General features: G+C 38.6%; 1 protein-coding gene across 2 annotated transcripts in view; it reads left to right on the plus strand.

Annotated features, from left to right (window-relative positions):
* The window catches only part of CHD1 (chromodomain helicase DNA binding protein 1), an 82,699-nt gene that overhangs the window by 9,054 nt on the left and 47,650 nt on the right, over nucleotides 1–25,995 (plus strand). For both annotated transcript variants that reach the window (XM_063295394.1, XM_063295393.1), the window contains exons 3-9: nucleotides 9,098–9,305; nucleotides 10,250–10,354; nucleotides 11,623–11,690; nucleotides 13,615–13,764; nucleotides 14,961–15,238; nucleotides 22,933–23,158; nucleotides 25,471–25,571. In XM_063295394.1, coding sequence (XP_063151464.1) covers nucleotides 9,098–9,305; nucleotides 10,250–10,354; nucleotides 11,623–11,690; nucleotides 13,615–13,764; nucleotides 14,961–15,238; nucleotides 22,933–23,158; nucleotides 25,471–25,571 — 1,136 coding nt within the window. The remainder of the gene's footprint in view (nucleotides 1–9,097; nucleotides 9,306–10,249; nucleotides 10,355–11,622; nucleotides 11,691–13,614; nucleotides 13,765–14,960; nucleotides 15,239–22,932; nucleotides 23,159–25,470; nucleotides 25,572–25,995) is intronic.

Below are 25,995 nucleotides of genomic sequence, written 5' to 3' on the forward strand. Positions count from 1 at the left end.
AATAGATTAACATAGCATATTTCTTACCTTGAAACTAATAAATTGTCTCCGATTAGCTTATTTAATGCCCGTTTGATTGAGCTTCTGTGCTTTTCAACTCTAGAAATTTCAACTTCTTGTTATTCTTAATTTTTTAGATCTTAATCAGTCCAGATCAGATCACTTTCATTTAGATCTGTTACATCTTTCCCCATTTTCTTAGTTTCACAAACATACATCTTCTTTTTTTATTCTTTTATTCATTCAATTTTTTCATTAATTCATGCTTTTAATCCGATATTCCTTATATTCGAAGTTGCAGTTTTCCATATGCCATGGTCATCAAAAGGGGGATCCTTGAATATTGAACTCCACTTCTTGGCTTTGGTCAACTAAGGCTTTTAAGTATTTTGGGAAGGTAAAGAGTAGACATGGTTAGCAATCTTAGTTGTATCTATGCCATATAGAGCATTTCCAGCTAACAGTAAGGACATGATACTGTTCCAGTTTTGGCCATTTTGGCCAGTATGCCACAAATGTAACCTAAGGAATGAAGTTATAAGGATGATTAATCTTGACTGTTTAAGGGTGAAAAAAATTAAGAGAATTACTGAAGGGTAAAAGAGTATTGAGAGGTTCTGAATGCAGAATAGACTATTTAATATTTGAGTGGATTGGGGGGAAAATGAGCATAGAAAGAAAGGAAAGAAGTGATAGAATATAATTTGATAAAACCACTGCAAGAACATGCACTTGACTGCCACATGAAAAAGTACTAGAAAATTAATCTCCCAACAGAATTAATGGGAAATCAATGTAAGGAATGAGGAGGAGGAAAATGTTTGGAACACGGTGAAATAATTGTTATAAAGTGCCATAGAAGTGGGTGGCATTATGTTAAATGAAAATATGAAAAGGATGCTTGAGGAATGATGAAGTGAAAGAGGTTGTGGATGAGGAAAAAAATAAAAAAGTGCAAAATGGCAAAAGAAAAATATTGTGTGTGTGTATATACACACAATAAATATATAGAGAAAAAGATAATTATAAAGAACATAGTCCAAGAGAATGATTCAGTGAAAAGATGTAGAGAAAATGGAGAGTGGTTTTGATGGGAATAAAGAAAATGGTTTGGAAATCAGTGGAGAGGGCTAGACAAGGAGTTTGTAGTAGAGTGAATGGAATTAAACATAAAAGCAATGAAATTATTTAGGATGAAATTTCAGTGAGGGAATGCTGGAAGAAGTACTTGAAAGATTTGTTTGGGAATGATAGTGATATACTCAACAGTGGAATGACATGAATGTGATAATCATTGATGTCCAAAAAAAGTGGTTGAAAATGAAGTTATAAAATCAGAATATTGAAAGATGGTAAGCCAGGTGGAGGTAGTATAACTGAAGAAATATTAAAACCTGATGACTTCTGGGTGACTTACATGGTGCTTTGCAGCTAGTTTAAGGTGTGAATGAAACGTCTGTTCCTGATAATGGTAAGAATGCCATTATTGTTCATTTTTTTACAAAAATAAGAGTGAATGCAGAAGCTATAGGGAGATTAGTTTAAGAGGGGTAAGGAAGGTGTTTGGCAAAATTCTGATCAAAAGCGCATGAGAGGAAACAGCAGAGTTTGAAAAGTGCAGCATGTCTTTAAAGGATATTCAGACCAGATTTTTGCTCTTTAGTAGGGCGTTAAGAAATGTATGCATATAAGAAAAAAGTTTATTGTACATTTATTATACAGTATGATAAATTGGTTTAAAATATGGAAAACACATATCAAGTTGAATTAGGTTACCAAGTAACAATATATAATGGAAAGCATGCATGAGAATAAATGACATCTTAGCAAATGGCTCAGTGTTCAGCAAAGGGTTGTGTGATATCGTAGGGCTGGAAAGGTTCTTAGAGGTCATCTAGTCCAATGCCCTACCCATCCCAGAACCAACTTCTTGGTTGCTGGTTGTGTTTGACAAAGAGTATGGAGTGAATGATCACAAAGTTATTCATAAATAGCAAAAAATTAAAGCAAGTATACCTCGGTCTAATGTTAATTTAAAATGAGAGGATTGTTGGTGATACTTTAAAATCTGTAAATATTGGTGAAAAGTTACTGGATAGTATGTGGAGTGAATGTTTGTCTGCTTTGGAAGGATAGAAAGATATATAGAGATATAGTGAATGGTGTTAGTATAATCTGGATTTCCTTTTCTTTTATCTTGTCTTTTTATTTATTCTGCTTACTACTTCATTTCTTCCCTGCTCTTTCTGTAATATTGTGTACTCTGAAAGTGAATAGTGTAGGTATATAGTATGCAAAAGTAAAATTGATTTGTTTCTTGATGATTATATGATAGTTTAAAAGTTACTAATTCTGGGAAAATCTACTAACAGTCAATTAGTTGAACATTGAATTAATTACTTGTTAATATTCAAAAACCTATGAATATTTCTGAAGTAAGCAGTAAATATTACTAGCCATAATAATGTAATCTTTGGGGGTAGTAACATAACCATTGTGTAGCACAGCTCATTTTCATTGGTTGCATTGATGTGTTCTTTTAGGCAGATATTCTGGTTCTACAGCATCCTTTCTGCAATTTAGCTACAAGAATTATACACGTTATTCCAAGTGAGGTCATGCCATCTGTCTGTGAAAAAACATTACAGTAATAGCAGTTTTGTTTTCAATCATTGTTTCATTGAATTGTTGATAATGTTGAACTTGGGATTTGGTTGAATTTATAGATTACCATTATAGTTTACTCAGTTGGTTGGATTATATTACAGTATTTATTATTGTTAGAATTATATAGCCAAGTGTAGAACAATTACTGCTTGATCACTCATGTCCAGGAACAGAACCTTACATTGGAGCTATTCCATTATGAAATATATGGAAGCCCACCATAGGCAGTGAAGGCACATCCTCCAACTTTTTAATCTCCTGAGGAAGATGACTTTAGCTGGTCAATGAGATTCTGCCAAGCTTCTTCAAAAAGCCGTTTTTCCAATCTTGATTTTAAAAAAAAATCTGCAAAACCTTGAAGGCCAAACCACTCAGTTTGATGGCCTCTGCAGTTGGATCTTTAAGTATATAAGATGTTTCCTGTGGCTTCTGATTTCCTTGATAGCCTTTCATCTGAGATTTTTAATTTTAATTGTTCTGATCTTTGGATTTCCCGAGGGGCCAACACAGTACCTTAGGTTATACAAATAAGCATTACTCCTTTGCATAGTCCATTCTGAATTTATTAAAAAAAAAACACGAGTGACACTCCAATGACAGCATTTGTGCTTAGAGTATTGGTTAACAGAAATGGTTTCTGCCATAGTGATAGCTACTGTTATGTTGATATGCTCAGGACATCCATTTTGAAGTCCAAACAGCTCTTATAACTTATTCCTCAAGCTATGTCAGAGGACAGATATGGAATTTTAAAATGTATAAAAGCTGTTCTGTATGTTAATCTGGATGGCACCACTTCTTAGCTAAGGCTTTATATCTTAACCAGGAGGCAAAGCTGGTTTAAAAAATGGAATGTGGGTTCTGTCCTAAATCCATTCTGTCATCAGGTCTTTTTAAGGGCAGAAAGTTATTTTGAGAGTCATTAGATGATATTTTCACATATCTCAAATGGTATTTTCACTCATCTCAGACAAGAAAAAAACACATTTACTTCCTACCAAACCAGAGAACAATGGCTAAGTTCTCTCCTGTTTCTTTCACTCTTACAGCTACATTCCTAGGTCACAGAATACAAAGGCATTTCATGACTCCTAGAGCAGTTAGGGACCTCAGTCTAAATAGCAGTATATACACTCCTGTGCCAAGGGAACTCATTTACAGGATCTCAGAACAACAGTGACTAACATCACATTCTTGTATGGGAAGGAGACGATTATACAGATACTTAGAGACTTGAGCATAGCTTCTCAGCGTTCTAATAGCCTTTCCATATAATTTCTTCAGATACCTTACAGTTTGTATTAGATATCAGACTAAGGAGTGGATGGGGTACCCATTGCTTAGGTAAAGTAACATGGGATTTTTGGTCTCCATCTGATTCACAATATCAATTTATTGGAAGTCTGAGCAGCCTGTTGAGCAATTCTTAAATTTGAGCACCTCTTTCAACAGCATCATGACCACATGGTCACAAAAGTTCATATTCAACACTGTGGGAGATGTGAATTCTCATTCTTTGTTGAGGAAGTCATCCAATATCATCTGGTGCTGGAGTCACATGTTCTTTCTCTGGCAGCAAAGCAATGTTCAGTTCAGCAACAAACCAAGATCTGAGAAAATGGAGCTTGACTCTTAGGCAATAAACTGGTCCAGCAGGCTTATAGATTTGTTTGCCTCTCCCACCAGTAAGATTCCGCTTGCGCTATAGAGGGATCTGATGATACTGATGCAATAAATGGTAAGTACTCATCTTTCCCAGGTCTTCTTTATGATTTTCCCCTGTTCCCCTTGCTGTCCAGAGACCTATTTCTGATGCAGGCAAAGTTAACCTTGTTGTTGTTGCTACTTGCCGTCGAGTCGTTTACGACTCATGGCGACCCTATGCATAACAGAACAAAATGCTGTTCGGTCTTGTGCCATATGTCTGATTATTCCAATGTTTGCATCCATTGTTGCTGTAATTATATCAGTCCATTGCATTGAAGGTCTTCCTCTTTTCCGCTGGCCCTCGACTTTACCAAACATGATGTCCTTTTCAAGCAATTGGTCTTTCCTGATGATGTGCCCAATGTAGGAGAGTCTAAGCCTAGTTATCTTCGCCTTTAGGGAACATTCTGGTTGTATTTCTTCTAAAAATGATTTGTTTGTTCTTCTGGCAGTCCATGGTATTTTCAGTGATCTTTGCCAACACCACAGTTCGAATGCTTCAGTTCTTCTTCTGTCTTCCTTTTTTCATGTCTAACTTTCACAGGCATATGTGGCAATTGAGATGACCATGGCATGAGTCAGACACATCTTTGTTTTTAAACTGATGTCTTTACTTCTGAAAACTTTAGATAGGTCTTTGATGGCAGATTTTCCCAGCATGATACGTCATTTGATTTCTTGATTACTCCTTCCCTTGGCATTGATTGTTGATCCGAGTAGAATGAAATCGTTGACAACTTCAATTTCTTCTCCATTTATTGTGACACTGTTTATTGGTCCATTTGTGAGAATCGTCGTCTTCACATTCAGGTGTAGTCCGTATTGCTGACTACAATCTTTGATCTTCATCAGCAAGTACTTCAAGTCTTCGTCATTTCCAGCAAGCAAAGTTGTATCATCTGCATATCGCAGCTTGTTAATGAGTCTTCCGCCAATTCTGATACTCCGTTCTAATTCCCCGACGAGGGAGCAAGGCCTGGCAATCTATTCCCGAAAACGTGCCAGTGAAAACCTTATGGATTATAAGAAATTAACCTTAATAGCAGTAAAGTGGCCAAGGAAGTTCTGGTTTTAGAACATAGTTGAATTATATGTTAGTTCTGCCTGTCCTTTCCTCTGTCTCTATATCCCTTGTCTCAAGGGACCTTCAGTCATCCAGATCAAGCTGATTTTAACTAGGAGGCTAGTTCATTCAACTTGGTAAGTGGTAAGCAAGCTTCTTGGGGCCAGGGATTGTATTTCATCTTTTTGGGGGGTGCTTAGGGTCATGGCACATATTTTGGGTTTGGGAATAGCCATTTTTAACTGTGATAACCTCTTTTAGGTCTTTACATTGCAGTTTTTGTGGACTTCCCACACAAAAGTTGGTGTTCAGCCATCATGTCAGAGAGGACTCTAAGAGCCACAAATGTGATTAGCGACATATAACCCTTAAGCCACAAGTTGTCCCCTCTGAATCAGTTTTTGATGAGAACTCAGTTTTCTACCATTCTAATGTCTAGAGAAGCTGCTAATATTTGCATCTGTGAAATCACCTCTGCAGAGCTTTCTGCGGGTAGAATTAAGATGAAAGGACTTTTCCTAATTCAGGCATCTGTGTCATAAGTTCTGACTTTCCTGTATTTCTGGTTTGCATGCAAGCTTAAAATCTAATATGCTATAACGATATACTCTCTCATCTGTTCTGAAATCTGAGTCAGGCCACCATTGAGTTCTTGTCCATGCATCAAGTTTCTCAGAAATAGAGGTGTTTAAAAAAAAAAAAAAACTAGTTTTCTATGTGGGACACATGGATTATTCTGAAAGCTGTGTTATATGTTCCATTTGAATCGTTACAGATTGTATCTCTTAAACATTTTTCATGGGAGGTAGTCTTTTTGGTAGCCATCAACTCTGTTAGGAGGATTTTGGAAATGGGGGTCATTCAGAAGAGTCTGTAGTTCTCCGACTATATGCTATGTTCATTGCAAATAATAATTTTATATTCAATTGGTGACAGGAATGAAGGTAATGAATGTACTTATTCCAATGTTTATTCCAATGCTTTGGAAGAAGAATGGCATAAGCATGGCATAGGCATGTTGGCAGATCACTCAGAATCTGTCTGACATGAACTGCACAAGAGTTTAGTGTTGTTGTTTTTAATATGTATGCTTTCAGTGGGCTACATTAGGACATGGGTTTAGGTAGCAATTTTTTCTACATGGATCCAAGTGTGCATTGCTCTTGTTTTTTCCAGAAAGAATCATGGTATGTTGACCAGGTGCACAAAACCTCTTTCTTTGATACCAAGTACCCATTGGGCATATGTACAAAATGGCTATCTGTTCCTGTTCCTTCATTTATCATGCACTGCAAGCTTAACATTTTTGCTTCTTCTAAAGCTTCTTTTGGTAGACATGTTCTTCGGATTTCTCACTAGATTTCCTGTTCTCAGAATTTATTTTCTAAATGGGATGATTCCATTGTTGAATGCCATCTTCCACCAACAGGAAAACATATAATTGGATTTATCTTAAGATCTATTTTCTGTGGTTGAAAGAGGGCATTCTCTTGGTTGAGCAGTTTCATGAGTGTGAAGGGGCCAAAAGGGGCTAAAAGTGGTCTCATTTGTATCTTATTTCTTGGCTATCAATGTTACTGTGTATCTTTGGAGTTACTCAGTTACCCCATGTCCCAATAAGTCCAATGATATTTTCCCATCTTAGCTTGCCATTGTAGAAATGCATGAAGAAGTTAGGACTGGTATTCCCATATACTGTTATCCCATTGTGTCATAATTAACCTAACTTGTGAAGCAATAATATTCAAATAATTCAGAGAAATTAAAGATATTTTAGATTAACCTTTTCTCCTTTTTTTTAGAAATAACTTGAATAACAACCATATCTTGTTACTAATAACATCACTTAAATATAATTTAGTTTGTATTTACATAAAATTAAAATGAAATGTACCTACTATGATTATTTGTCAGGTGTGTATTTAATTATTCTTTCAATCACATTAAGCATTACAATCTGGTAACAGTGCTTGGAGGTTGCTGGAGCTGCACCTTAGGTTTTTGGAGACTGCAAGTATCCATAAGCCTCAAGCTGAGCACCTCTACTCTAATGTTTTAGACTGTGGCTTCCCGATCTGTGTATTTGCTATGGCAACTGGGATTCATAAAACAGAAGTCTAAAAAGAGTTTAAAAGATTGTTGATACTTAACTCTTCTGGTATTTTGGAGAGCCTTGAAGACCTATCTCTTTGCCCAGGCCTTTGGTGAAGGTGATTGAACCTCCACCCCACCCCCGGGTAATATAGGTTTGCTTTGGTGGTGGTTTGGTTTGTGCCATTTTTTGCCATTTTTTGTTCTTTATTTTTATCATTGCATTGTTGTTCTGGGTAGTTTTTATCTGTGAACTGACCAAAGTCACTGGGAGTTGGGTGGTATAAGTAGTAATAATAATAATAGTAGTAGTAGGAATTATTATTGTTATTATTATTATTATTCTGATTGAATACAGTAACCACGAAATCTTTATAACCAAATTTATAACAAAAGTTTGGAAAAGTGATGTAGTTTTCTGTTATGTAACAAAGGTGAACAGCATGCTAAAGTTCACTTATCATTAGGGGAATCTTCCTAAACACTGATAGTTCTAAAGCAACAATATTTAAAAGTTTTTGAGATTCACCGAGGGAACATCTGGCACTTTGAGAGCAAGTTGTAGGTACCAAATGGGAGACTTATCTGTTCATAAACAGGCTGCCATAGTAGATTTGACCAGACCCAAAACACCAAGTTACAAGAAGGTAAACTAATTCTTTGGGTTCTTTGCTTCCATACCAGTGTGACGATGTGGGGCCCAAGGCATCAAGATTGGCATCAAAAGAAGTGCTTAGGGGCAGAGTGGGCTACCCTTGAGCATCATGTTGCCTACCTCTGCTTTATTTATTTTTTTTAGGTATGGATGGATGGATAGATCTCTCTTTTTATATAAGCATATGTTGAACATTCTGAATATATCTGTGCTTCATATTGGAAATATGATAGGAGTGGATATTTGCGGAAGAATGTTTTAGTTGCTGTGTTATGAAAATTTCTTGGGACAGATTTGAACAAATTTGGCACAGATCAGTGCATCTAGCCAAATGCTTTTATTTGTGTTTTCATTAAATCAGCATGACAAAGCTGCATATAAAAACCTGAAATATAAAACATTCTATAAGTAAGCTTCCCCAAATTACTGGCTTGCAAAAGTATTTTAACCTCTCAACAATTACCATAAAAGAAAACTTCAAATGAAGGCTGGCAGAGGATCACCGTGTTTCCATGCTAATTGTGGAGGAAGATAATTCTCTTCTTTCATGACTAGCATGGTAAGCAGACTATGGGAGGAGAAATTAAGCCAGTGTTCCCTTTGCTGCTATTAATATTACTGAGTTCAGAATGAAGTGCTCAGTTGCTTAGCAGCATGATGCCTGAAATCATTCAATGATGTGTCTTTTCCACTTTTCTAAGGGCAACTGTTCAAACACCTAATTTACTATTTGAATTGAGTGGAATGTTTGAATAGATTGACATAGATTTCATGGGAGCCCCAGTCTCAGATGTAACTCACTGAAGATCTTCTATGCATATTATTTTAACTGTATTGAGGAGCTTTAAAATTATGAATGAAGATTTGTTTTCTGCCTTTTCCTAGCTTTCCTAATTCTTAACTTCTAATTGTAGCCAATCAGATGATGATTCTGGGTCAGGATCAGGATCTGGATCTGGATCTGGTTCAAGTTCTGGAAGCAGTAGCAATGGAAGTAGCAGCCGGTCAGGAAGCAGCAATTCAGACTCTGGTTCAGAGTCTGGTAGTCAATCAGAATCAGAGTCTGACACATCTAAGGAAAAGGAAGTCCAAGCTAAACATCCAAAGGTTGATGGAGCTGAGGTAAAATGAATGAATTATTTATAATTGACTCCATTTTAAATCGATAACTGTATTAAATGAGCATATGGAACAAAATTGGAAATTTAACAGTTATTTTGCTTTAGAATACATTGCAATGCTGGAAAAAGTACTTGGTAAAAGCACTGCACAACATTTATTTATTTAGAAAATATCCATATAGCTGCCCATTTTAAGTACATAACCCTGGGAGGGTGAACAGTATATATATAAACACTATAAAACCCAGAATCAATTAAAATAATACAGTGCAAGGGGAAAAAATCCAAGTAAATGACCAAGGCACCACATAACAATTCCACAAAACCTATATATATATATATATGTATGTATGTATGTGTATATATGCATGCTCCCCTAACATACTGACCCTAACACTTGGGGGGGAAGCCAGGTTTTAACAGCCTTCCAGAAGGCCAAGAGGGTCTGTGCCATCTGAATTTCAGGAGGGAGGTTGTTCCATAGGGCAGGCATTAAGACAGAAAAAGCATACCTCCTTGGTCCCACAAGATGGTACTCTTTGATAGAGGGATTTATTTCATTGCCTAGAGCTCCTCAGTAGGCCAAGGAATACTCCAGGCTCTATATAAGCAGAGAAGTCATTAAGAAATGATATTAGTAATTGCTGCCCTTATCTTACCATTCCATAGCAAGACCAGGGCTTCATTGGAACCACCAGCTATGTTGTGTGGAAAGCCACTCAGAGCATTCAAAAATCTCTCAAATTATTTATAATATATAGAGAGCAAGAGAGGGAGCACGCACGCTCATGCACACATAAAATTAGTAAGATTTATTTATTCTTTTTCTACAATTTGGAAAAATTACTACTTCTATAACTTGTGGACTTAGGTACTTTAGAGATATACTAAATTATGTGTGTGTTGTGTTGCTAGCATAATGTTTTTCTATGTATTCCATTTCAGTTTTGGAAATCAAATCCAAGCATTCTTGCTGTACAGAGATCTGCAATGCTCAGGAAACAGCAACAGCAGTCAAAAGCAGCATCCATAAATAGTGGCTCAGAAGAGGTAAATAATAAATCATGATGGAATTTCATTTTTTTTTTGTAAACTGGCCAATACATTAAAGAGAAAAATAACTCTGATTCTCATTAATGAAAAGTTACTCTTTCAGATTTGTGACTAGAAGCTCTTTAGATACCAATTGTTTCCTTACTTGGAATGGCACTGTATCTTAAAATTGTTTAGCATATCTGTCTTTTTCTTCATGATTCTGATTTACAGGCTTGTATCATTGTATAAAAGAGGGTTAAACTCATTGACGGAAGGATTTTTAGCATCCTTGACCCAGTTTCCTTGTAATGGATCTTTGTAGTTGGTTTGTTTTTATTTCTGTTCGCTGTCTACAGTTCCTTGGGTAGATGGAGTGACTATATAAACTTATTTATTAACAAGCTGCTGGGAATTGGGCAGCATATACATTTAATAAATTATTATTATTAAATTAATAAATAAGGACCATCCTCTCTGTGTAATAGTCACCCAGATATGCCATTCATAACTGACATTGGAGGAGGAGAGCCATGTTAGTCTGTGGTTGCAAAAAATCAGGAGGAACCTAATAACACCTTTTCTGACTAACACATTGATGTCTTAATAAAACATTAATTTTATTAACATTAATTTTATTAATGTCTTAATAATGTCTTTATTAAAATGTCTTTATTAAGGGCTATCTGAGCGACCACTTATTTCCAATTGTTTCTGGCCATCTAGTTCAATCAAGCAGAGTGAGTACACTCTGGGTCCCCTCCATCAAACAAAGTCATCTTATGGGACCCAGGAGATGCGCCTACTCAGTTGTAACCCTTTTTATTTTAAGTGTAGTTGAACCTCTTACACGGTACAGGATATTCTATTTAATGTTTTCATTATTAAATTATTGTTTATTTATTTTATATCCTGCCTTTATTATTTTTATAAATAACTCAAGGCGGCGAAGATACCTAATACTCCTTCCTCCTCCTATTTTCCCCACAACAACAACTCTGTGAGGTGAGTTGGGCTGAGAGAGTGACTGGCCCAAGGTCACCCAGCCGGCTTTCATGCCTAAGGCGGGATTAGAATTCATAGTCTCCTGCTTTATAGCCCATTGCCTTAACCACTAGACCAAACTGGCTCTATATAGTATATGAATAAATAAATGGTGCATTTTAAATTGCATCAAAGCTTGTTCATCTTCCACTGTAGTGCAGATTGCCTTCATATTAATGAAAAAGATGTAAATGTTTTGGCTGAGGTGGTAATAAAGTTCATGCATATTTCTTACTGTTTAGGAATCATCAAGTAGTGAAGATTCTGGAGATGACTCATCCAATGAAATCAAGAGGAAGAAACATAAAGAGTAGGAAATAAAGAATTAAAAAATTAAAATTTGCTTCATAAAAGCTTATTTCATTTACTTCCTGCCTACTAGTGCCAAGGTTATTTTCAGAGAAAATTTTGTTTGTTATCCAGGGAGTAATATTCTTATACTTCTTGAGCTGTATTATTTCCTATATAATCACATGTCAGTATTTGTATGGAAATTTTCTAATGTGAGAAGATCAGGCACCTACAGCAGGAATTGAAGTAACTAGTTTGTATTCCTTTTCAGCAAGTTAGAGTATTAAGTATAACTTGTTCAAATGATTTTGTGCAGTATCAGTCTACAAATTTTGGATGGTTTTACTGACAGATAGTCCTCGCTTAACAACTGTTTGTTTAGCAACTGTCCAGAGTTACAGCGGTGCTGAAAAAAACTGACTTATGACCATTCCTCGCACTTATGGCCATCATGGTCATGTGATCACAATTCGGGCACTTGTCAACTGTCATACATTTACAGTGGTTGCAGCGTCCAGCGATCACATGATTGCCATTTTCAATCTTCCCAGCTGGCTTCCGATAAGCAAAATCAATGGGGAACCACATGATTTGCTTAATGACCATGCAGTTTGCTTAGTGACTACAGTGATTCACTTAACGACTGCTGCAAAAATGGTCATAAAATCAGGTCCAGATTCACTTAATGGCTGCATTGCTTAGTGACCTAAATTCTGGTCCCCAATTCTGGTCATTAAGTGAGGACTACCTGGTCAGCAAAATTGTACTGCTTGGATCCTACTACTTTTCTGCTGTAGGGATAATTGAGTTTTGTCTTTCATACTACACTAAATTCTTTTGTATGTATGTAATTTTAGACACATACCACAAGTCCAGGGCAGTGCTGTCCCTCCCACCTCTTGATTTTGAAGCTAGGGAGTGGATTGTTCTTATTGTCATATTTAAAAGATGCTGAGAAATACTTGATGCGTAATGCAGTATGAAGGAGCTCTACCTCTCCCAGCTTGGGAACATTATAGGGGACTATTGTAATGGGCTTCAGTTTGCAGGTCCTTTATTATAAGAAATATATTTTAAATTATTCCAAAACTGCTTTATTTCTGAGTTATTCAAAGTACTAGTAGAGAATATAAATGCAGGAATGAACCACTGCCTCAGATTCAAAGTTCAGGACAAATGCTGACCCTCAGCATGCTTGCTGGAGATAGAAAAAATATTTATTGTAATGTCTTGCAAATTTTTACATCCTTGAAGAATTAATATGAATAGGAATTATGGAAGAATACGGCTTTTTTAAAGCATTCTATCTTTTTTGGATTTATTTTTTAAAATCTATTTGTTGCCCTTAAAAAGAGGCATTTCTCAGGTAGCTTGCAAAGAAATTATGTTTTTTTCATGTTCATGTTCTTTTTTCTTTTTCTATTATTTTTGTTTTTCTTCTTTTCCCCAACCTATATACCACAATCTAGAAAATGTAAATTAACAGCCTGTCGACAGTATGTACTATGTAAATGCTACTTTTCCCTAGATTTAACATTGTTTGTTAATATAGCAGTTATTGATGTAAGTAATTTAGTTAATGCTTTATATTAATTTTAAATTATTCGTGATAAGTGTTGTCATGTGAAAAGCTACAAAGCTATATGTAGCTGAAATACCTCACAAATACTATTTTAACTGTTCATTTCACTTAATTCTAAAACAACGTTTTTTGTATTTAAAACTTTTTGCATCCTTTTCCTGTAATTCTTTTATAATAAATTTTCTGCTAGGTTCACTATTGACCCAAAATATGCTGGATAGGAATACACTTTTTGTGAAACACAATACTGAAATGTTTTTGTTGTTACTTTTAGAACAGAATAAGAATATATATATTTAAATTTCTATTGAACTGAGTTTAGATATTAAAAAAAAAAATTCTGTAATTTTAACCTGAATAGTGAAGACTGGCAAATGTCTGGATCAGGATCTGTTTCGGGAACTGCTTCAGATTCTGATATGGAAGAAAGCAGAGATAAAAGTAGCTGTGAAGAGAGTGAATCTGATTATGAACCAAAAAATAAAGTCAAAAGCAGGAAGCCTCCAAGCAGGTATGTAACTACTGCTTTAGAATGTAAAAGTTAATGTGGGTATCCTTCCTTTGAGTCCTGTTTAAAGGGTCCTTTGGGATTGCAGCAAGGTACAAATTTGATAAATTGCAATTTAGATGTTCACTTAGTAAGTTATCTCTCAGTGTGCTAGGAAGCTGGATTTTGAAAAGAAACACTTAACTGATGGCCTAGATGAGCAAAGTTCTAATAACAAATGAAGATCTCAGTTTTCAGAAGATCCAAAGTCCAGTCTTAGGTTAACATCTTGATCAGGACTTGTGCTCTAATGGAAATGAGCAGACGTTGGCACTAGTCCCCACAGAGTTTGTCATCAGCTGCGTTAGTTAGTCAAATTGCCAACTGGTTTCCTCAAATGGATATATTAGCTCAGAGATTTTATGGATAGTTTAATCTGTGTTAGAGGGAATTGACATTTGTGCTTATTCACTAAACCAGTAGACAGGTGAGATGTTACTTCATCCTATTCATTTGCATGAAAGGAGGCACCCTGCATGAGTCTGTTTCTTAAAGAGCTGTTCCCTCAGTTTGCACAGTCTATGAATCTAGGCATTCTTTTCACTTAATGAACTTTTGAGCATGCTGTTCTGATAATTTTTGAGATGCTACTGCTGAAAAGGCAGCAGAATTGCTTATCTGAAGTTTTCTTAGTTGAATTTGCTTTATTGAATATGTTCATCTTTTGTATATTTGTTTTTTAACTCAGGATAACTTTTTTTTTCTAAATGATAGTTGATATATCAATTTAACATTCTAGGGAGCACACGGACCATGCATCATAGTTTAGGTTCCAGCTGCTTTCTTTCAAAATAACTGCCGTAGAGAAATTATTCAGTGTTTGGATCGCTTTGGTAGGCAGGTTGTCCATTGTTCAGTATTCAAACTACATTCCTCATTTATTTCAGTAGTGTACTATTTCCTGTTCTGTGTGAGAATGAACTGGCTGGAATTATTGTAGAGGAGGAGGAAGATTTATAAGTAGATGCTAGAGCATTGAAGTTGCTTTGTTTTGATACTTTACAGCTTCCAAGTTTTTTATTGAAGAAGCTTACAAAAAAATCTTGGTATTTCTATAGCCCGCAGTTTTCTAAGAATAGTCACCAGTCATTTTTTCCAGGGATTTAATGCGGAATATTTTAAAAGGCTATTTTTTCTATTATTGTTCTTTCTTATTTAAGAATAAAACAAAAAAGTGGAAAGAAAACTGCAGTGCAGAAAAAAAGACAGCTTGACTCATCAGATGATGATGATGATGATGACGACGACGATGATGATTATGATAAAAGGGGTTCTCGCCGCCAGGCAACAGTAAATGTCAGTTATAAAGAAGCTGAAGAAGCAAAGACAGATTCAGATGATCTGTTAGAAGTTTGTGGAGAGGATGTCCCACAACCTGAAGAAGATGAATTTGAAACAATTGAAAAATTTATGGATAGCCGCATTGGACGTAAAGGAGGTAATCTTTAATTTGCACTAGTAAAATATCTCCATGATTATTATTTCGATTGTTTTGCTTTTAGGGCATTATACATTGAATGGTTGTAGGTTGCCTAGAGCCCATATAGATTGAACTGTGTTAAAATATCAAATACATGTTTTTCTATATAAAATAACTGAGAAAATATATGTTAATATGAAAGAATTGATAGTTTGATAAAAGGACTTACTCTGCTTAGTATGCTTAGAAATTATTTATATACTATATGGTATGCTCTTCTGTTGAGCTGTATTATTGCATTATTGCATCCTTCCTTTGAGTCCTGTTTAAACGGTCCTTTGGGATTGCAGCAAGGTACAAATTTGATAAATTGCCATCTAGATGTTCACTTAATAAGTTATCTCTCCATGTGCTAATTAATTGATTAATTAATCAATTTCTGTTGATTAGGATTACAGTTAAACAACAAAAGGATTTATATTTTTCAATTTTTTTTAATTAATCCAAGGAAACCTTGGTTGAAGAAAGAGGTCTTGGGGACAGGCATCTAAAACACAACTAGGTCACTCCCTGTTGAATGCCAGGCATGAGAGGGTAAAAGTCTACACTGAGAACTCCTGAGAGATACCAGCAGATAGTAATCAACCATTTGGAGCACAAACAGTGCACCTCTAAGTACAGATAGTCCTCATTTAGCGACCAGCAGTGCTGTCATTACCAAAATGGTCACTAAGTGGGAAATCAGTGACAGTGACTGTCCTTACCTTTTCTCCACTCCTCTGACCATTGGAATGCTTACCCTGGTGCTGGGATAATTAGCAAGAATGGAATTAATGTTTGTTTTTACATTTATTGGAGAGGAAGGAATTATAAGAGAGTAAGCAAATACACAATGGGGAATATATATTGAAAGGAATGCAGTGGTGCCGGCAGCCCTGAGCACACTACAGAAACAGCCCAGGGCATTCCTCATTGTGTTCCTGCTTACTCACTTGTGATCCCTTACTCTCCAATCTCTCTGCTCTGTGAGAGGGGAGGAGAAGAAAAAAACAAGTCAGGCACAGGAGAGAGTCATGAGTACTGATGGTGAGCAGGAGGGGGCCCCTATCCAGGGGGGAAAACGCATGCGTAGTACTGAGGAGTTAAGCAGCCATTCAAAGAGACACAGATCAGACCCGCCTTAACTTTTGGGCTTTATCTGTCTGGGTTTTTCCCGCGTTTCTTCAGTTTGTTAGGATTTTCTGTCTAACGTAGCAGTAATAAAACACTAGAGACCTATTCCTTGCCTCAGCGTGGTTCTTGACTGCTAGGACATCAATCCTAACAAACTCTACTACTACCATTGAAGGAGGGAGGAACACACACACACAAAAAGGAAGAGACATTTGGAAAAATGTCTTCGGAAAACCAGGAAATTCGGCAAGCCATCCAGCAGCTGGCAGCAGCATTGCAACAACATCAACAACAAGTAGATCTCCAGATCAACACATTACAAGCAGCCATGCTACATCAGTTACAAGAACCAGCTCCGATTAACCGGTGCCAGCAGCATCAGCCCCGCCAGTAGTCTTAAGATCCCATGGCAGTCTACAAGAGAAATTTGGAGGAGAAGCAGGACAGTTGAGAACTTTTCTCACACAGCACACAATGTTTTTCGACAGCAGACCGGCAGAGTTTCCCACAGACAGAACCAGAGTCACCTTCATTTTAAGTCTGCTAAAGGGCCCAGCAGCCAAATGGGCTATTCCCATGGTGGAGAACAACGACCCAATTCTCAATGACTACCAGAATTTTCTGGCAGGGTTCCAAGCACACCTTGACGACCCGATCAGAGAGGTCACTGCCAGCCGGGAAATTCGGAAGCTCAAGCAAGGCAACAAGAGGGTGGGAATTTACATTGCTGATTTCAAGCTGTTAGCAGGAGATCTGGACTGGAATGAGAGTGCCTTGAAAGACCAATTCAGACGGGCTGGATGAAGAAATTAAAAATGAATTAGTGTGCCAGGGAACACCAGCTACCCTAGAAGGTTTATATCAACTGTCTGTGGTCATAGATGCCAGGCTAGAAGAGCTCAGACAGATGCAGCCGGGGAGAAACAGGGCCCTCAGAGTGCTTCCAGGATTTCCAGTTCTCTCCGCAGCATCTCTTTACTCAGGACCAGAGGAGCCGATGCAGATCGGGGCGAGCAGGAGGCTTATTTCCGAGGCTGAGAGACAGAGAAGGAGAGAGAGAGCCCTCTGTTTCTACTGCGGAGTCCAGGGGCACATGGTGAGAGCTCGCCCAGCGAGAAGCCAAGCAAATTCCGTAAGAGCCCCAGGGCAAGCAGCAGAACCAAGAGCCACCTCCACCTCGACTTCCAACCAGGGAAACTCCGTCGGTATCCACAGAGCTCAGCAGGGAGACCATCAATCAATTAAGAAGGGCTCATTCCGAGGATTCCAGGCAATCCTTTTACTACTTACCAGTCATAATGCACATAAACCCAGAGCACCAGGTCAAGCTAGAGGCCCTTGTGGATTCTGGAGCTTCCACCAATTTTATTGATGTACAGACTGCACAAGACCTCAACATCCCAACCATAGAATTGCCATGTCCCATATAAGTGGAGACCATTGACGGCCAGCCCCTCAAGGCAGGGCCAATTAGAAGGTTCACAGAACCTTTGCAACTAGCAATGGGAGACCACACTGAGTGGATCCAACTTTATGTTACTGCATCACTTAATGTGCCTATAGTCCTGGGCACACCTTGGCTGAAGATCCACAACCCATTGTTGAACTGGACTACAGGAGCAATCTCCTTCCCAGCTAAGGAATGCCAGCACCACAAGATTCAAGCCCCTTTTCTCTCTCCAGCAACCAACGCAGTCACAGAAGCGGGGGGGGGGGTTTCCAGTTGCCAGCCAAGCATGCAGATTTCGCAGACGTTTTCAGCGAACAAGAGGCCACAGCACTACCCCCCCACAGGGACTGTGATTGCACCATTGAGTTGATACCAGGACCCAAGATTCCAGCAAGGAAACAATATCCCATGTCCCCCAAGGAACTAGTCACCTTAAAGGATTACTTGGATTCTAATCTCCAAAAGGGTTTCATCTAACCATCTACTTCCCCAGCGTCTGCTCTTACCTTCTTCGTACCAAAGAAGCCTGACCCGTTGGCACCAGCAAACCAGGAGGCACCCATGAGAGTGGTGCATGATTTCAGTTCCCTCAATAAAGTCACGGTCAAGAAAAATTACCCACTCCCCCTAATATCTGATCTGCTCGATCGCTTACAGAAAGCATGCATTTTTACTAGGTTGTACCTCAGGAATGCGTACAATCTGATCCAGATGAAAGAGGGGCATGAATATCTGACTGCCTTTGATACCAGGTTTGGTCAATTTGAGTACCTTGTTTTGCCCTTTGGCTTGTCTAATGCAGGAGCCATATTTTCCCGATTTATGAATCAAATTTTCTCTGATTTACTAGATAAGTATCTGGTCATTTATCTAGATGACATATTAATATTCTCTGAGGATGCAACAACTCATGTAACCCATGTATGTACTGTCTTACAAAGACTGAGAGAGAACAAGCTGTTCGCCAAGCTAGAGAAATGTGCCTTCGATTTAACTGAATTACATTTCCTGGGCTATAAAATATCAACAGAAGGCATATCCATGGATCCTTCTAAGGTCCAGGCAATTGTCTCTTGGCAACACCCCCCCCCCCCGAAATGTGAAAGAGGTACAAAAATTTCTAGGATTCTGCAATTTTTACAGGAGATTCATAAATAAATTTAGTGACAGGGCTAAACCCCTCACACGGCTTTTGAAGAAAGGATCAAAATTCACTTGGGGGGAGAGGGAGCAAGCAGCCTTCCAAGAATTTAAGCAGCTCTTTGCATCCCAGCCGCTTTTGAAGCATGCTGATCCCACAAAGCAATTCATAATGCATTCAGATGCTTCAGATTTTGCTATTGCTGCTGTTTTATTGCAATATACCAACAAAACAGAGAATACATTGCTACCTTGTGCATTTTTCTCCTGCACGCTCTCACCAGGAGAGAGAAACTATGATGTTTTTAGCAAGGAGTTGCTAGCAATTAAAGCAGCATTTCAAGAGTGGAGGCACTGGCTAGAAGGTGCAACCTTTCCTGTGAAAGTTTGCACTGATCACAAGAATTTACAGCTTCTTCTAAACACCAGATCCCTCACCCCACACCAAATCAGATGGAGCCAGTTTTTCTCCTGTTTCAATTTTGTTATTTCTTATGTTCCCGGGACGCAGAACTGTTTGGCAGATGCCCTGTCTCAATCCATTCAGGCAACCCCCGCCAGTCACCAGGAGGTACAGGCTACTATATTACAACCTCACATCTTTCAGCAGTCTATGAGGGGGAACCAGACAGAGATTTTAGCAGCAGGCAGACAAGCAGAGGACCTATTTACAAGAGTCAGAGCTCAGCAGCAACAGGACCCGCATGCCAAGGCCAGGATGGATGACCTCCAGAGGGGCCCGCAAGACACTGCCTCCCCATTTAATGTGGTGGCAGGAATCCTTTGGCATAGTGGGCGATTATACATTCCCCCCTCATTGAGGGAAGAAGTAGTGAGACTTTACCATGACCATCAAACGGCAGGCCACAGAGATGTTTTCAAAACTCTCCATAGAGCTCTGAGAGACTACTGGTGGCCTAAGATGACTGCAGACATAAAGGGTTACGTTCTTCTTGTCCTACCTGTAGACGAGCCAAGCCTCTCCCAGGGAAGCCCACAGGACTCTTGCAACCCCTACCCACCCCCACTAGGCCTTGGGATACAATTTCCATGGATTTCATCATTGATTTACCCCTGGTCCAGGGGCTGACTTCCATACTAGTGGTGGTGGACTTTTCACAAAAAGGGCGCATTTTATTCCTTGCAAGGGCCTCCCATCTGCGCAAGCCACAGTGCAGTTGTTTATGGACCATGTTTTTCGGTATAGAGGCATGATAAATCACTTGGCGAGTGACAGAGGCCCTCAGCTCACTTCCAGGTTCTGGAGGGCGCTTTTCCAGTCATTAGGGGTCCAGATCCACCTATCATCATCGCATCATCCGGCTAGTAACGGGCAAGCTGAGAAAATTAACCAATGGTTACAGCAGTATCTCAGGTGTTACACCACTTATCAGCAAGACAATTGGCCAGCCCTGCTCCCCATGGCAGAATTTACTTATAACAACTCTGTGCAATCCTCTACCAAGATGTCTCCTTTCCAAGCACTCTACGGGATTAACCCTCGGGTGTTGCCCACCTCCTCCCATCAGGGAACTGTTCCAGCCACGGCTGATTTTCTTAAAGAGCAAGAAGCCGCACAGGAGTTGTTAAAGGAGCAGCTGAACAGGGCAAAGAGTGCTTACAAGAGAGCTGCAGATGCTCACAGACAAGAGGGGCCAGCGATTGCGGCAGGAGACGAAGTGTGGCTCTCTACCAAGTTTTTGACCTCTACCAGGCCCTCCAAGAAGTTGGACTCTAAGTTTGTGGGCCCTTTCACTGTGGTACAGCAGATAAATCCAGTGGCTTATCGCTTAAAGCTGCCAGCATCCATGAAAGTCCATCCAGTCTTTCACAGAGCCTTACTAGCCAAAGACCCTCCCCCAAGTACCTTACGATCGCAAATCCCCCCCCCCCACCTCCAGTAATTGTGGAGGGGGAGGAGGAATATGAAGTCGAGGAAATTCTGGACTCTAGGAGGAGGGGAAGGGGCATCCAATATTTAATAGACTGGAAAGGGTACCCTGAGGCACGTGGGAAAATGCCAGAGATGTGCATGCACCAATGCTGGTCCAATGATTCCATCAGCTTTTCCCTCACAAACCCAAGCCTCGCACTCTACCAAAGATTCCTCACTTGGCTGAGCAAGCAGAGGAATCCCGAGCAGAGGAGTTCGTAAGTTGGCAACCTCCACCCCCTCCTGAGGCCAGAGAGAGGAGGAGGGGGAGCCACAGCCCTCCACCTCCAGCTTGTATTTCCCAAGGGGGAGGGGGAAAGAATCTTCTAATTATTTAGCTATTTTCCAGCAGCAGCCGCCTGGGCCAGAAGTGTTATCAGACCTGGAGAGCAGCAGTGATTCGTCCTTGGAGGAGTTTTCCTTTGAAGAATTTCCATCGTTGCCCAGTTCCCATGGGAGCTTGGAGGGGGAGATGGACTCTCATGAGACCCTGGAGGGAGGGAGGAACTCTGGAAGGGAGGGGGCTGAAATGGAATGTGAATCTGGTGGGGAGGGTGATGTCATGAGTACTGATGGTGAGCAGGAGGGGGCCCCTATCCAGGGGGGGAAATGCATGCGTAGTACTGAGGAGTTAAGCAGCCATTCAAAGAGACACAGATCAGACCCACCTTAACTTTTGGGATTTATATGTCTGGGTTTTTCCCACGCTGCTTCAGTTTGTTAGGATTTTCTGTCTTATGTAGCAGTAATAAAACACTAGAGACTTATTCCTCGTCTCAGTGTGGTTCCTGACTGTTAGGACAGAGAGATTGTCTCCCCCGCACTCCCTTGTTTAAGCGAACTCTCCAAGAAAAAAAAAGTGATTTCTAGGCAATCCCTCCTGTAACTGACCCATTTTTTTTTCTTCCTCTCCCTTTTTGCAGAGCAGAGAGAATGAAGAGGAAGGGATCACAAAAGGATGAGTGGGGCATACACTGGGTTCTTTGTGTAGAGTGCTCAGGGCTGCTGGCTCCATTGCATTCCTTTCAATGTGTATTCCTTGTTGTGTGCCTGCTTACTCTCTTCTAATCTCTTCCTCTCCAATCCCTCCACTCTGCAAGGGGGAAAAAAAGAAAAATAACAGCTCAGGTACAGGACAACATGTACTGACTGTAATGGTGATCATGTGACTGAGGGATGCTGGAAGGTCATAAATGCAGGCATTGGTCATAAAGTTACTTTTTTAGGACCGTCGTAACTTCAAACAGTTGCTGAACAAGGCAAGTCGGTAAGCAAGGTGTACCTCTATGCTAGTTATTGTCCAGCATGTAACAGAAAAGGTCTGACACAATTGATTCAGTAATGACCTGACTCATGCATTCATCTAAAATGCAGATTTCAGATTTATTGTAGATGTGTACAGAGTGGAAGCAAAAAGCCACAACTAAAAATTCCCGCGCAAACTACTTAATTGAAAGTACATAGGCAAGCCAGAACCCTACCTCCACATTCCTTCCCCCCTTCCACCATCAGTCCAGCATTCCAAGTCCAACATCTCTAACTGATACGACCTTGAACACCATCTTTAGACAAAACAGTTCTCTTTCCCACTCTCAGCCAATCTCCCCCTCCCAGCTGCTTCTTGACACATGTTGACTGATGGCAGAGAACACAATCAAACGATCTACTAGTTCTTTGATCTTGGGTTCTGACAAAAGGAAACTTCAGCTAATCAGCAGCTCTGTTTTTTAGGGTTTTATATTCCAGCAGCAAGTTCTTGAACCTGACTTGGTATGTGATAGCAGTCACTACAGTTTGTTTTAGAGTGTAATTATGCAGTTATAATCACATTAATTAGATCTTTGGCACAATAATGTAACTTATGCTAAACTTTTAATTCCAGAAAGCTACACCAGTGTTACTGCATGAAATGCCTGCAGAAGTTTGTATCTTAAAACAATTCATTATTTCATATTCTATCTAATAATTGTATGGGATTGCAGTTTTCCAAAATTATAGCTGTTCTCTTTTTTTCAGCAACTGGTGCTACAACCACTATCTATGCAGTTGAAGCTGATGGAGATCCAAATGCAGGGTATGATAAATCAATAGAACCTGGTGACATGCAGTATTTGATTAAATGGAAAGGTTGGTCCCATATTCATAATACCTGGGAAACTGAAGAAACTCTGAAGCAGCAGAATGTTAGAGGAATGAAGAAACTGGACAACTATAAGAAAAAGGATCAGGAAACAAAACGCTGGTGAGTGTTCATTGCAAATTATCATAACATGTTGATAACAGCATGTATAATATTTAAATGATATAAGGCAAATGTAATTAAACAATTTACATTTTCAAATTCCAGATATGTCAGTGTTCTTGATCTCCAAATTCAGGGTATCTTCACTGGTTTAGCAGAAGGCTGAATACCTTTTATTTGAATGTAAAATCTTTAATAATACACACAAAATTAAACTAAACTGGGATACTGCTTTACTAGAGCTTTTAAAAAAAATATTGGATGAAAATAAGTATCCATGATCATTCCTAAATTTTTAGGAAGATGACATTCTGAAAAGCTATCTAATTTTTGTTTTACCCAGTGATGACTTAAAGTGAAATCCTATGTAAAAAGGAAGAAAATTCTGCTGAACTTAGTGTGATTTGCTTCTGACATGTATAGGGTTGTACGGTATATCTCCTGCCATATTCTGCTCTGAGAAATAATAAAGAGTATTGATTCATGTTGCACAAAATGTGTAAAAAAATTAATACTGAAAAATATTTACTCAGAAAATGTACAGATCAAATGTGAGCTATGCAATATTATTGAAAAATAATATTGCTGATTTTTAGCAATAGTGTTTGCTGAGCTATATATTGGTCAAAATACTCATTTTATAAAAACGGGATGACTTCAGTCTATAACAGAAAGGTGTCTTATTTCAACTATATGAAGAAGGGATATTCAATATAACTTTGTTCTAGCTCAATTACATGTAATCATTAAAATGAGTACAGTTCCAATTAGGGGTGTACATGAAAAGAAAATTATTTTTTAAAAAACTGAAAACAAACCATGGATTCCGGAAATATTATTGAACCATTGTGGGTCAGCTGCAGTTCAGCAGAAACAAAACCCCAGACATTTTAGTGGTTTCAAGTTTTAGCTGAAACAAAAGCCAGAGGGATCCTGGAATTATTTTATACGGCAAGTAAGTCAAGACTTGTGCATGTCATCCCATCCTGTTCCAAGTGGCTTTTGTGCCAACCCAACTATCTTCCCAGCACTTGCTCTCCCTGTATCCTTTTAGCTACTATCAATTCATGTCTTGCCAGTCTGCCCACCCATTTTCCCAGAACTTTGCCTCTCCCTTTCCCCTGCCCCACTTTAACCACCACTGCGAGCGTGCTAGCCTGTGTACATGTTTCTAATTATGATACTGATTACTTCAGCAATAAGTAACAGGCTCCCAGCACAGCCTATCCCACCAGCTTGTCTGTTCCATGATCTTTCCAGCCCCTTCCTTTCTCCCAGCCATTGCTGCTGATCTCCAGTCATGCTGTTTCCAAGGAAATTCCTTAGCTGTAGTGTTTCTGCACTCTTATCCACACATTCTACCTGAGACGCTGATGTTTGGGTCCATATCTAGAACCAAAACAATATTGTTTCATTCTCATTATGGATCAAACCATGCATATATAAGTTCAGGCGTAGGCTAGCTATTCCATGCACAGAACAATTTGTATATGGAATGTTTTGCACATTGTTACTTCCAGTCTTTTTCATATCCCTAGCTAGGATCTAAAGACATTGATATATGAGCTGAAAGTTCTTCCCATGTCCTCACTTTTCTGAGACTAAGGTTCCTATAACCTAAGGAAAGGATTGGAGCCTAGGCCATGAAGCACATGCCAACAGGTCCTGAAGTAACCGTTAGCTAGTCTTCTCTTTCTGTTGTTGTTCTTTTTTTGTAATATTTATTTGTTTTACTCATTTATATTTTTCATAGCCAATCCAAATCAACAGTCCCAGGTGGGTTACATGTTAAAATACAAAACATACAATAAAAATAATTTTAAATAATAGCAGAGATAACTAGTAAAAAATGAAGTAAATCAACTCTCCGTGAAGATGGATGGCAGTAAGTAGAACTAGGTTTGAAGGCTTGTGAAATCAAACTGTCTTTAAAGATCTTCTGAAAACCATAAAGGAGAGAGCTGTATAGACCTCCTTTATACTTTGAAATTATAAACTATTTTAGTACCTTATCAGAAGGATAACATATAAATGCATTAGATAATGCATATTATCTTTCATATTATCCTAAATGTTTGTCTAAATATTTAAGGAAGAGTTTTTTGGGTTGTTCAGGGATAGCAATGGAAAGTCAAGGAGCCACAGTGTCCATATTACCCTTAGGGACCCAACCATTGAAAATCACAACTCTGTAAAAACCATATATGGGGCTGTTGCCTGCTCCTTAGATAGAGTATTTAGATACCTTAAAATCTATAAGAATGATTCTTTTTTTAATTATGTCATTAACATTGTACATATTTTCTTTCCAGGCTAAAAAATGCTTCTCCAGAAGATGTGGAATATTACAACTGTCAGCAAGAGCTTACAGATGATTTGCATAAACAGTATCAAATTGTAGAGAGAATTATTGGTAGGTGTTATAACTTAGAACCTGAAATATACACGATTCAAGTAAATAAACTTAATTTCATAATACTTATATAAATCATTCTTTTAAATGTATTTTATTTATTTGCTTAGGCTGTTTTAAACATAATGACTCTGAACTGTTAAAAATAACTTCCAGCCTGGGTTTCCTTAAAAGAGACCATGCTGCTGAATCACTATCTGTGAATGCAGTAAGAGTGGAGAAGTATGCCCACTTCACCACTCTTTCTGTCACAGTATAAGCTTGAATTTAAGCTCTTACCCATTTTGGATGACCCATGTTTGGTTAAATTCATCCTTTGTCTTCTGCCAGCAGCATTCCAACTATCTCTTAACTCGTTTTATATCCTGGAACACCTCAGTAAACCAAAGATTTACTGGATTGGTGGCCAGAGGAGGCCATTCAG

The sequence above is a fragment of the Candoia aspera genome, chromosome 2 (assembly GCF_035149785.1).
Source record: "Candoia aspera isolate rCanAsp1 chromosome 2, rCanAsp1.hap2, whole genome shotgun sequence".
In the NCBI taxonomy this organism is placed as follows: domain Eukaryota; kingdom Metazoa; phylum Chordata; class Lepidosauria; order Squamata; family Boidae; genus Candoia; species Candoia aspera.